At 46.5% G+C, this 12875-nt stretch overlaps 1 protein-coding gene across 1 annotated transcript in view; it reads right to left on the bottom strand.

The window, feature by feature from the left end:
• The window catches only part of PRR5L (proline rich 5 like), a 72002-nt gene that overhangs the window by 32022 nt on the left and 27105 nt on the right, over nucleotides 1–12875 (bottom strand). The window contains exon 4 of the mRNA XM_007106873.3: nucleotides 4065–4113. Within this exon, the coding sequence (XP_007106935.1) occupies nucleotides 4065–4113 (49 nt within the window). The remainder of the gene's footprint in view (nucleotides 1–4064; nucleotides 4114–12875) is intronic.

The following is a 12875-nucleotide window of genomic DNA, read 5'->3' as shown; positions in this document are numbered from 1 at the left end:
GAACCCGCGTCCCCTGCATCGGCAGGCGGACTCTCAACAACTGCGCCACCAGGGAAGCCCACTGGGCCTGTTTTTAAGCCTTTACCATCCACTCAGGGTTTCAGTTAACACGATGCCGTGTGTTCCCTATACGGATGCATCTACCTCCCTGCACTTCAATTTCAAACTCCATGGTGACCAGGATGCTTCCGTGGGTCTCTCCTTCAGCTCCCTGCCACATGCCACACGCCCTTAACGAATCTTCTCTGATAATGATGAGCTAAGGGGAAAGTGGCCTCTTGTAACTGCCACAGATACGAGCAGTAGATGGAAAGCTTTACATCAAACATTTACATCATCCGTGCCCTACTGACAAGTATGGTGGCCAAATTTCCCCTTTTCTTAGGTACTATCTTATTCAAAGCCACTGACTACACACTGAGTCTCTGTATCAATCGAAACTCTAGTTCCACCAAAAATAATTTAACTTTCTGGGCTTGGGGAAAAGCTTTCGATAGACACAACACAACCAGAAGGTGCAGAATCACAGAAAGTATGATCTGCCACCTCTCCCATCCCCAGGCCCCAGACCACCAAGGCACCTAAATCAGGTAAGAGAAAAATGCAGAGCATTTCCTGTCAACCATTTCCAAAGATAAAAGGAACTAATTATCCCGCAGAGCTGTCTCTAGGATATAGAGTTCCTGCCGGAAACCCCAATTTTCCTTCCGGGTGCAATTCAAAACAGACGGAGGAAAAAGGAAAATCAATACTGGAAATGTCAAAGATTTTTCTGGCCGCTGTCTTATGGAAATCTATCTGTGCTTTTGTCAGTCAAACAGCCTGTCTTCTCTTCGTGCAGACACAAGATAAGCACCATCTTTCCGCCTGCTCTGCCCCTGCCCTCACCTCGGGTCATTTTCATTATTCTTCACTGAAGACAATATTTCTGTGAGTCTTTCTTCAAAGCTGCAAAAGGAGAATGTTCACTTTCAAAAGCAGAGCCACGGTGATGGCTTTTACAAGTAGTAATCTCTGGGGTGGGGGGGTCTGGGTCCCAGGACACAGACCTCATTGCTGAGTCCAGATGTCCAGGCGGGGGGCGGGGGGCGGCCATCTCATCCTCCACACGGAGGAACCCACTCGTCACCTTCCCCAACAGACACGTCCATGGCATTTGGGTCTTACCTGTCCACCCCCCTGGTTCTGTTCCTCACTTGTCCCCAGACCTTCCTCCCTCCTCCTTGCTGGAGGAATGTTCTTTCTGGAGCCCATTCTGACTTTCCCTCTTGAAACTACCTCCGATAGCTGAGTGTGAAGGCTAAGGTGACCTCTATCAGCCTTGCCTCCTGGATTTCCCTCTTCATCTGAAAAGCTCTTCTTGGTGTGGCTTTGAAACCAGCCCATTTTCAAGGGTGCCTAGCGAAGGACTTTCCAAACCTGAGTCTCTCTTGAACCACCTTCACCACTTGGTCACAGCCAGGGCCACATACACTATTATTCTTTGTATACTATTTTTCTTCAATCAGTCCACTTTTTAAGAACGTAAATATGTTTATAAAAGAAACCACAGCAACACAATTTACCATAAATAGAATGTAACTCAAGGATCAACTCAATGCCAACAAAATGATGTTATGTAATCCTAATTAGACACTGCTTCTAGCTGAAGACACTAATTTTGAAACCTGCTCTCTCTTCCTTAAACAAGAGAGATCACCAAGTCTTGCAGAAGTGTAACAGACACAAGGGCGCAAACCAAGACTCTCCCTGGCACGATCAGAAGTGCTAAAGGAAAATAAGGAAAGGAAACACCACAAAGGCAAATGTTATTTAATACCATTGTGTGCAATTCCTAAAATCTCTCATGTATCTGTGGTGGACAACCCCTCCCTCTCTCCCAATAAAGTTTATTGAGCATCTACTATGTGCTAGGTAATTTCTAGGGACTGGAGAACCAAACAGCTTTTTAAAAAGGCTCTGTGCCCACATGAGACTTAAAACCTACATTTTAATAAACAGTGTCTAGGATAGGCTTTTCTCCAGTCTAGCACCTTAAACTAAGGAAAAACCCAGATTCAAAACTGTGAAAACCAGTTCATACCCCACACCCCCAGAAAGAGACTCAATATTCACCAAGCAGTTTCTCTGATTAAGCACTCGATAAAAAATGACATGTGGTTACCAGCTGTTAAGTGTCTGGCATACTTTGTAAGCAGCACTTACTGCCCCCAAAACCTCAGGGCTTTCCAGATAAATAAATCCCCACCCAAATGCCCTTCCCCATCCATCCGAGGGGTAGCCCCCAAAGCCAAGACATGACTGACATTTCAAACATGACTGAAACCACACAGAACCCTGTCTATTTTAAATGTCAATGAGGAAGGCAGCTGGGTTGGCAGGTTTCACCAGGAGGGATTGAAAAACCACTTCTCTGTAGTTGGATTTAAAACTCAATCACTAGAGACAGCAAGAGAAGAGAGTGAGGACAAGACTGATCTTTGAGTCAAGGGCAACTGAAATGATTCACATTTGTGACTAATTATCTCTTTTTTAATCTTTGTTTGTCTCTCCCTGGACAGCAGTTTTCTTTTACGCAGCTGAGACATTTGACCTGATTGAATTCCAGGCTTCTGCTGGGTCTTGCTTTGTCCAGATTTAGAGTGGCCAAGTGGTCATTTTCTGGTGTGTGTGGGTGTGTGTGTGTGTGTGTGAGAGAGAGAGAAACAACTGACATTTGTCATTCTTTTAAAGTGCACATAAAAGTTTAAGCTTCCTGATTTATGGGAAGAAAATGGAAGGATGCCTGTGTTGTTTTTAAAAGCTAAAAACTCTTTAAACTGTCTGAAAAGTATGCTCACCTGGGATACAGAATAATATCACCAACCTGAAATCAATTTATTATGGATTTTTATGTCACCTTCCCATTAAAAGGAATGGATTACGCTTTAGAATAACAAATGTGTATACAGTTGACCCTTGAACAACGCGAGGGGTTAGGGGCACCAACCCTCCGTGTAGTCGAGAATCTGCATATAATTTATAGTTGACCCTCCATATCTGAGGTTTTTTTGTATCCACAGATTCAACCAACCACGGATCCTGCAGTACTATAGTATTGACTATTGAAAAAATCTGTGTGGGGACTTCCCACCACGGGCCTTTGGATGGGGTCAGGAAGGCATCTCGTGTCAGTGGATTAGAAACCATCCTGACTGCACCTGGAATCTTGAACTCATTAGCTGCATAACAACGGTGTCTAGGCAGGAGGGGTGTTAGCTTATCTGATTCAATTCTATCTTTAACAGAACAGACCGAGAGGCTTAGTGACAAAAAAGAACTTGGCTGAAGGGACATAGCATTACACTCAGTTAGGCACCATACACGGAGTGGGAGGGAAAGGCACTAGGAAAGCAGTTCTCAAAGCGTGGTTTGGGGTCCCCTGAGGGATCACCCTGACCTTTTCCACATGGTCAAAACGATTTCCTTAACAACACTAAGCTGTTATTTGCCTTGCATCCTCTGTGAGTGTACTGTCGAATTTTCCAGAGACTAGGTGCAATATTTTCCAGACGGGCAATATCACAATAGACTGACTATGAAGCAGATATGAGGATCCAGTCTGCAGGCAGAGATGTGCAGACATATAAAACAATACCACTCTCCTATTTTTTTATTGTCAGAAGTTATCTTTCATAAAAATGCCATTTATGCTAACATGTAGTAGGTTTATTATTTGAATGAATTAAGGCACACAGTAAATTTTCTCAGGCTTAATTTCTAATATGGTGAAAATACATAAAAATAACCCAAATAAATGATCATTTTTAAGAGCGTAAAGGGGCCCTTGAGACCAAAAAGCCTGAGAACCGCTGTCTGAGACTATAGTCTCCATAAGAGCAGGGACCACGCTTGCCCTGTACGCCTCCACTGCCACCGCACTGCAGTGCCCGGCACGTAGCAGGAACTTGGGATACATAATTTTGGATGTTGAAGGCACGTCCAGGTGTACAGTATCGGTCACCCCTTTAGATACATGTACCCATGTGCACAATATAACACATGCTCAGACCCACACAGCTTACCTGAAAATAGTCTGTAATGAACGATCCAAGTTCACTCTTCAGCAGCCGCCTGGAAAGAGAGAAAAACCGTCAAGCAGCCCTTGATGCCATAGCTCCTGGAGTTCCCGGATGCGTGGTGAATTGCCGTGCTCGCCAGTGGCACAAGGGCCGAGGCCAGGCCTGAGCCGGAAGTGTGCTTTCCCAGGCCCTAGTAATACCCCACCCCCACCAAGGTCATTGGGGAATTGGGGCGGATGGAACTCCTAGAAGGCATCTGCTCCTTAGCTCACTTTTACAGATAAAGCATCCCAAGAGCGCAGCCACAGGAGATCCCAATTCTAACAGAGGTGGAGTCAGGCAGGGGCACCTGGCTTCATGTGCAGCAAAAAATAAGGAAGAGAAAGGCCATGGTTTTGTAATTCCCCCTCATTTGCAGACTTCACGTTTTAAAATGCATTTTTCATACATTCTTCACCCAAGGATTGTAAAGTATGTGTGTGTGTTGGGGAGCAATTATTATCTCTTGGGTACAGATAAAGAAATTGAGGCTCACAGAGGTCTTCCAAATAAGTCAGTGGCAGAGTTAAGATTCAAACCCAGACCTTCTGCAAATTCAACATCTCTTTGCATAACCCTACCCAGTCTCGCCTCCAAAGCCATCGGAGACATTGAGCTTGGTGCCATGGTTTCAGTGGCCTTACTGCCCATCCCAAAGGGACTTAAAAGTCCTTCAAAGGAGAACAGATCGATTTTATTTATCCAGCACAAACATTTATTCAGCTGCTCTTTATGAGCCAGACGTTGTTCTAGCACCAGGCTTGCAGAAGTGAACAAGACAGGCGAGGTCTCTGCTCTCAAGGAGCTTACATCCTTGGGGGGAGGGGTGTGGAGAGCTAGCAGGTTAATTGATACACTCCCGAGGTAAGTGCAAAGAGTCTTAAGTGCTTAAAAAATAAAAATAAAAAATGGCGGTAGTGGCACCAGACCTCCTCCTCCCTGAGAGAAATCATGGGACTATCCCTACTGCTCTTTCTTTAATTTGATCCAAATAAGGTGAGGAAGCTAAAACCAAGAATCCAGGGGAAAAAAAGTCTTCAGGACTTCCAATAATTTCATTTACGCATCCCACCGGACACGGTTACTAAAGAGCAAACGCTCAAGCTTCTGACGATACCTTGCTGGGTTTTAACTCCTCAAAAAATGCATTCTCACGTGTTGCTGTAGGATAAACAGGAAGTTACAACAAGATGTCACAATGTGCAGAAGATAGACACAATAAGACTGAGTCACAAGAAGAAGAAACATCCATGATCTAAATTTCTGCATCAGAAAGGGCCCTGGAAAGCTGAAAACTCATGCTGAGCAAGGAAGATACCTTCTTTTTCCCAGGACAGAAAATGTATCTGTAGTGGACACTGCATTTTGAGATCCAAGTGAATGGCAGGCTCTCAGAAGGCCATCCCATCCACAGAACCCAGGGGTTCACCCAGATGTGGGTGGGTCTGACAGAGACAGGGAAGCCTTCATCTGTCACTGGGCCAAGAGCAGGTGGGTCATGGCTGGTCTTCGAGGCCAGAGGCGTCGCTCAGACGGGACACAGGAATCAAGTGGGCAGCCCCAGAGGGAGGCCCTGAAACAGGAAGAGGCAGGGAGGCTGCTTCTGGCTGCTGGAAAGAGAAGCACCTCCCAACAAAGTCTTCATGGCCACTGGGAAGTCTCAAAACCATAGGTGAAGAAGCCAAGCTTCATCAAAAAGTGGAAAAACAAATCCTCATCATGGGCTACTACTAACAGAGTTTCTTAAGCATTATCTTGGGCACTTACAATGCTAAGGGGTCAACACGGTTCTGAGACTAAAATGCAGGCTATGGAACTGGTGTCCCGAGGAAGCCACGCTGGGAGGACACTGTGTTCATGTAGACGCTTCAGGTAAAATGGAAAGAGAGACAGAGGTCATCAGTACAGGTAAGCCTTCAGGGTCAAGAGCTATGGAAACCCACTTGGAGCAAGGTGGAGGAGTAACAATCGTGAACTGGGGCTGGACGTGATTAGACAGGTGGTACCCCGGCAGCATCGTGATGCTACACAACTGAGAAATCCAAGAGGTCTCCTCCCCTACCTATCAGGGAGGGCGGAAAGGCTGCAGACTGCAGTGACAGGAACGGTACATCACCCTTATGTTACTGCCGGGACTGCAGCAAGCCCCGGCCAAGGCCAGAATTCTGCAGAGCATTACAGGCAGACAAAGCTTGAGGTAGAAATCAGCTGATAAAGGAGCAGAGATTAAAGAGTGAACTTGTTGCAACTGCCAAGACAAAGGCATAGCAAAAAGGACCCAGCAGCTAGCAGCAGCCATACCAGGGGCAGCAAGATGGTGATGGATAAGAATAAAGAAGCAGGATATGAAGAGGTGCTCCCACTACACTGATAAGAGTGGTCCTCAGTCCTTTACTGAAGCGGAACCAGACACAGGTGTGGCAATCTGCTTTATCTATGTTAAATGTAATAGACTATAACCAGGTATTGTAAGAGAATTCCATGTTCAAAACCCTCTCTACGAGGTATTGTTGTACAGAATTATCAGAACAGAATAGACCCTAGTTGATCATTTAAGTCAACATTCTATTGTCCTGGGTGGGTAAATCAGTAGCTGCCCTGTTCCTTACAAAATCCTGTCTTATTTCTGTCTGCACATGTTACGAGTTAGACAAGGTCAATACATACGTGTACAGCACTTCCGCTGCGGTGAAATATGGAATCAACGTAAATGTGCACCAATAAAGTACTCATAAAAACCCGGTTCATTCATACAATGAAGTTCTAAGTAGCCATAAAAAAAAAGGGGGAATAAGGAAGTGCTCTTAAGTAATGATATGAAAATATCTACATTACATTAAGTCAAAAAGAAGCAAGATGCAGAACAGTGTGTATAATGTGTTACCTGGTGAAAAGGGAAGAGAAAATATATGTATTTTTTATTTACACGACAGCAACAAATTCACTTGTCAAATCTGCTCTAACTTGCTGTTCTGTCATAGCTATGATTTGGTTTCCAAGAGGCCCTTTGAACTGAAATATACAGTACCTTAATTTTTTTTTTCAGTACCTTGATTTTTAAACACACAAAGCACACATGCATTTTCAAAATTATATGTAAATGCACTGGGTTGTGTCTCCTCCTCTCCATCTTCCCAAGTAGGAGGCTGGAGAAGGTTGAAGCTGTTACTGGAAATTAAGTAGGGCAACAAAACACTTGAGCAAACTTTATCCCCTGAAGTTGGGAAACGCTGTGCTAGAGACACCAAACCACCTCGTTAGACCCCAGTCTATGGACCTTGTATAAAGTGTCAAGTATCCCCAGCTGCCTTTCCACAAATATTCCTCATATGTGCATAAAGAAGCTCTGGAAGAATAACCAATAAACTACTGTAATAAAAGTTATCTTTGGCAGGGGAGTAGGAGCTGGGTTTCTGGAGTACAAGGGAGGGAGATTCTTCAATGTATATCTCGTTATATATGTAAATTTTTTGTACACTGTGAACACATCCTACTCAAAAACATTAAAAAACATTTTTTAAATTAACAATAACCACCATCAGGGTTACCAACAGATGGCTTGAGGCCGAGAAGGAATTGTGGGAGTGCGTTCCCACATCAAGGGCACAATATCAGGAAGCAGACTGTCCTAGGGGAACAGAGAATCCCACAAGTCCTGAGAATCTGCCAATGCAAACCCACCCCAGGCTGGTAACCTGAGAACTTAATGCAGAGAGAGGGGGGTGAGGAGAGGACAGAGCTGTCCCAGACAAGCTGAGAACAGTCTGCCGCTGAGTCACAGTGCGAGATCCACCATCTATTTCTATATTCTGTGTTTATTCTGCTTGCACTTGGTTTCCAAGGAAAGGGTACTTCTCAAAAACTCTACCCTGGTCTTAGCTGAACTGAGAGAAAGGGATTTTCCGCCCCTCTACCTTGAGGTACCATCTCCAGGGGGAACTCATCAGTAGCTTCCCTCCAAAACAGGAAAGGGTGACTGATAGAACTTCGGGACCCCATGAGTTAATTCATCGAATCACAAACGTTTACTGAAAACCTACTCTGTGTCAGATGTGGTGTGAGGTGCTAGGAGAGAAGGATGGAAGAGCTCAGACAATGACTCCTCCCCATCGGGACCCCTCTCTCAGGAGACAGGGGTACCATCTTGTCCAAAAAATGGGAAGTATCAAGGCATTAGGGACGCACAGACCTAAATTCACAGAGGGACCACTCACCCTATAACCTTCCTCACTACATTTGCCAGTTTAGCTTGTAAAGCACGAGAAAGAAGAGAAAAGCAGAAGAAAGACAACAGAATCAAAGAGCCCGTGCCTTGTGGTTCCCTAGATACAGAAGAGATGGAAATCCCGATTCCCAAAACTTAGGACATATGTTCCTCCTGGGCTCAGAGGCACAGAACCCGGCAGCCTTCCTCCCACTTTTTCCATCCTTTCCTCGGGTCTCTTCCCAGGAAACAGGAAAGTAATTACATATTGGAGCAAATAATATTAATAAACAAAAAACAAATTGCTCCTAGGATGGAGCCTAGCTTTTTTTCCCAATTAAAGTTTACTGAGCACTTACTAAGTGCCAGGCACCATTGTCAACAACGTATATGTATTTCCTCATTTAAGTGTAAAACAAAACCGCTTTTTATACACAAGAAAATGGAATCGCAGAGGTTACTGAGGAGGGCATGCAGCAAGCTCAGGATGGAGAAGAGAGAAGTCTCACTGAATGTGAGGGTCTGGAGGCAGCCGCCTGGGTCTGAAGCCTGTGGTCAGCAGTAACCTTTGCAAGTTAACTGTACAGTTTAGTCCCTTGTACCTGTTTCCTCAACTGGAATTTGGGGATAGTAAGGGTAGCCACTCTACAGGATTATTGCAAGGGCTAAACGAATTAATCCTTGAACGGTGAGTTCCTAGACCAGTGCCCGGCATACAGCAAGGCTCGGCAAGTGTCACCACCACCACCATCACCATCATCACCACCATCACCATCACCACCACCACCACCATCACCACCACCACCATCACCATCATCACCACCATCACCATCACCATCATCACCATCATCACCACCACCACCATCACCATCATCACCACCATCACCATCACCACCACCACCATCATCACCATCACCACCACCATCACCACCACCACCACCATCACCATCATCACCACCACCACCACCACCATCACCACCACCACCACCATCACCATTATCACCACCACCACCATCACCACCATCACCACCACCGTCACCACCATCCATCATCATCACCACCATCACCACCATCAGCCATTGAGCTAGAAAGAGAAGGAAGTGGGGACCTGAGAGTAATGGGAAGTGAATGCTTATGTGGGACTCAACCCAAAAGGGAAATGGGGCATGAAGCTCAGTCAGAAGCCAAAAGGGCGGTAATAAGGAGAAATGGGGAACCACTCACATGCTGATCTGTACTATCTCACCCCCTTTTCCTCCAGGCTGACTGGGTGAGACACCACCCCAGATGACAGGATTTCCTGTTACTACACAGACCGTCATCTCACCCCGCACCATCTTGTCAACGCAACTTCCCACTTCTGTGGGCTTGAAGGTAAACGAGGCACAGCCCAAGCTGGATTCTAGCTGGTTACGAGGTACAGGGAGGACCAGATGGCAGGCAGGGCATGGAGTGGCAGAAATGATGCAGAGAAATCACCTTAGATGCGAGCCACAATCTCTCTTGTGCACAGGGAAAGCCCCAAGGCAGCAAAATCCCAAAGGATAATGAAACAGCTTGGAGACAGGTGTCACGGGGCTAAAGTTTAGCCAGCACGAGTGGGAAAACCATATCAGTTGTGAAGTATTTCTGTGCCATTTAGCACTCAGGGGCTGCCGCAAGTACCCAGGCCTTTTGGTGGGATCTAGCCAGACATCCTCATGGTCTAGGAACAGCAGGGGGCCTCAGGGTCCGGGGCCTGACGCTATAGCTCGTCAGTCAGTGCCTGTCCAACCTGATCATTAAATCCTCCTGAGATCACCCACCTCGCTTCTGCAATAGGACACGTTTCAAGGAGGTGGCGTCTTTTAAGCAGTAACACAGGGAAACATCCCTTTCCTCTGCTGGCCCATTCTATGGGGGCCCATCGGAGGTTGCGTGCATAACTCACATAAAATTCCAGGATTCTCACACCTCTCTGTTTTCTGCACCCCAGTGGGTGGCAGTGGGGACAGGGAAAAAGATGGAGAAAGCCAACAAAAAGCATTTCCAGAGTTCCTAATTATGTCACGTGTACTATGCTAAGCAGGTGGCACAAAGCATCTTGAATTCTCCAATAGCCTCTAAGGTAGGAATTTATTTTGCAGATGAGGCGACTGATGCTCAGAGCCTTCCCTGAGGCCATACGCTGGCAGATCCCAACTCAAACAGAGGCCCACCTGAACATCAGGCAGTGGTACCGCCACCCCCACAGGGGCAGGCAGGTAAGATGAGTGAGGGAAGCGGACGGCCACAGACAGTGAGGCTGCGGCAAACTCCACTGAAGCCAGCAGCCAGGCCTCGCTCCCACTGACCAGGTTCCAGATGCAGCGTTGCCCGACGTAGCCTTTCCAGAGAGGCCTGGATCTTTAGGTGGGATGTCCAGGTTTCCAAACACCGTGCGGGCCGACCACTTCATGGGCCAACCCCGGAGGTTTCTGATTCGCTACTTCCCTTCAACTATTCTTCCTGCCCCCAGAGATGAGTCTGTTTCTCAACGAGAGCAGACACAAGGTATCAACACACGGCCAGGCAGAGCGACCTGGGCCAAAAAGAGAAGATCTCGCCTGCAGGCCTCCCAAACGAGGGTCCTCAGAAGACAATGCGCCACAAATCTGATGATCTGTTCATGAATCTACATCCAGGAGCATCAGGCCTAAATCTGGACAATGCCAGGCATGTGCCTCTTGCAGCCCACTTACTGTGTGTTGAGGAACATGGGAGGCTCGAGTTCAAGTCCCAGGGCAGCTACTAACTAGCTCTGCGACTCTGGGCAAGTTATTCCAGTCCTCTGTGCCTCTAGTTCCTCATCTGTAAGATAGGGATACAGTGGCACCCGGCTCATAGGGGCGTGGTGAGTTTTATAAGAGTTAACACACACAGCCCGGCACGTACTAAATAAATGTTCTGCTGACGTCTACTGTTCTTATTACCTCACCGAATCTTGACTCCGACTGCTCCTTTCTGCCAGCCTGTGGGCTCCATCTGGGCTCTCCTCTCCTCTCCTCCCCTCCCAGCTCTGTCCGCAGCTGTGGGTCCCAGTACAGTCAACAGACTCCCTCACAGAGCTGGAAGCATCTGAGGTGGAGCTCCCTTCCGGGCCTCAGACAGCCAACTGACTCAGAACCAGGACGTTTCAACTCTGACCTGTCAGAGACGGAGCTCAATTCTTGGAACCTCCTCTTTCCTTGAAAATCTCTGGGGTTTCCTTCATGACACCTCCCTCCCAACAAGAACAGAAGCAGGGTGGTTGGAGAGAGAAGGAAAATGTGAGTTTCCTGCCTCAGGCCAGCTGCAGATAACTCATCTCTTGTTTCCGGAAACCTCATCTCTGAGCATTTATTTCTGCTGAGAAAAAAAAAAAAATCCCCCCAGGAAGAAGGAGGGGTGAAAGGGTATGGAGAGAGTAGTGGCAAGATGTTTATATCCTCACTTGCCCTTTCTACCTGATTCCCACCTGTTCATCCCGTAGATTTCAAAGGAGGCGTGGCTTTCTCCCCAATTTAATCATGTGCCCAGCCCTCCAGCACTCTGGGTTCTGCCACCACCCCACTTAGAACACCGTATGATAACTGCCTATTCAGTTCCCCATTCTCACTCTGCCATAAGTTCCCCAAGGGCAAGAACAACCCACCTCCATGGCTGCCCCAGAACCTGGCCGAGTCCACAAATATTCACGGATTAAATGAAGAAAAGCATCAATGACCCCTCCCTCTACACATACCCCCCCCCACACTCCCACCAGCCAACCAAAAAGTGAAAGCACTTTTAAGAAACTACTTGTATAGGTTCTTATAAGAACCAGTACAAATAAATCATGGCTTTCTCAGGCTTTCCTAATTTTCTATCATCAGTGGAATAGTTGCCGAAAGGCATGTTTAGCAAGAGCATGCTTCTGTGTCAGAGTTTGGCCACTCTTGCTCCTGGGAAAGCTCATGAAACCCAAACCTCTAACAGAGACTTGTGCCCACTGCCAAAATGCAGCCACATTAGAACTGAGGCTGGAGAGGGGCGTTCAAAACCACATCGATGCCCCATAGAGAATTTAAACCAAGAAGACACTCAGGTCCAGCCCACACCAGTGCAGACGGACACTCAGGGCAGGCAGAATTGTAGATTGTGATGACGAGGGATTTCACTAGAATATGTCTATTCTGAGGGGTCATTTTCAATAGAAAAGATTCTGATTTATGGTCTTCATATTGACAGACCATGAACCCTGACTTTAATTTGGGGAAAACTGGCCACTTGATTGAGGTGTGACATTCCTGATGAATTTGTTCTTAAAAGGTCTCCGCACCTAAATAGACATTTCTCCAAAGAAGACATACAGATGACCAAGAAGCACATAAAAAGCTGCTCAACATCACTAATCATTAGAGAAATGCAAATCAAAACTACAATGAGGTATCACCTCACACCAGTCAGAATGGCCATCATCAGAAAATCTACAAACAACAAATGCTGGAGAGGGTGTGGAGAAAAGGGAACCCTCTTGCACTGTTGGTGGGAATGAAAATTGATACAGCCACTATGGAGAACAGTATGGACGT

The sequence above is a fragment of the Physeter macrocephalus genome, chromosome 16 (assembly GCF_002837175.3).
Source record: "Physeter macrocephalus isolate SW-GA chromosome 16, ASM283717v5, whole genome shotgun sequence".
In the NCBI taxonomy this organism is placed as follows: Eukaryota; Metazoa; Chordata; class Mammalia; order Artiodactyla; family Physeteridae; genus Physeter; species Physeter macrocephalus.
Note: the sequence above shows the minus strand (reverse complement) of the source record. Positions and strands in the feature narration are given on the sequence as shown.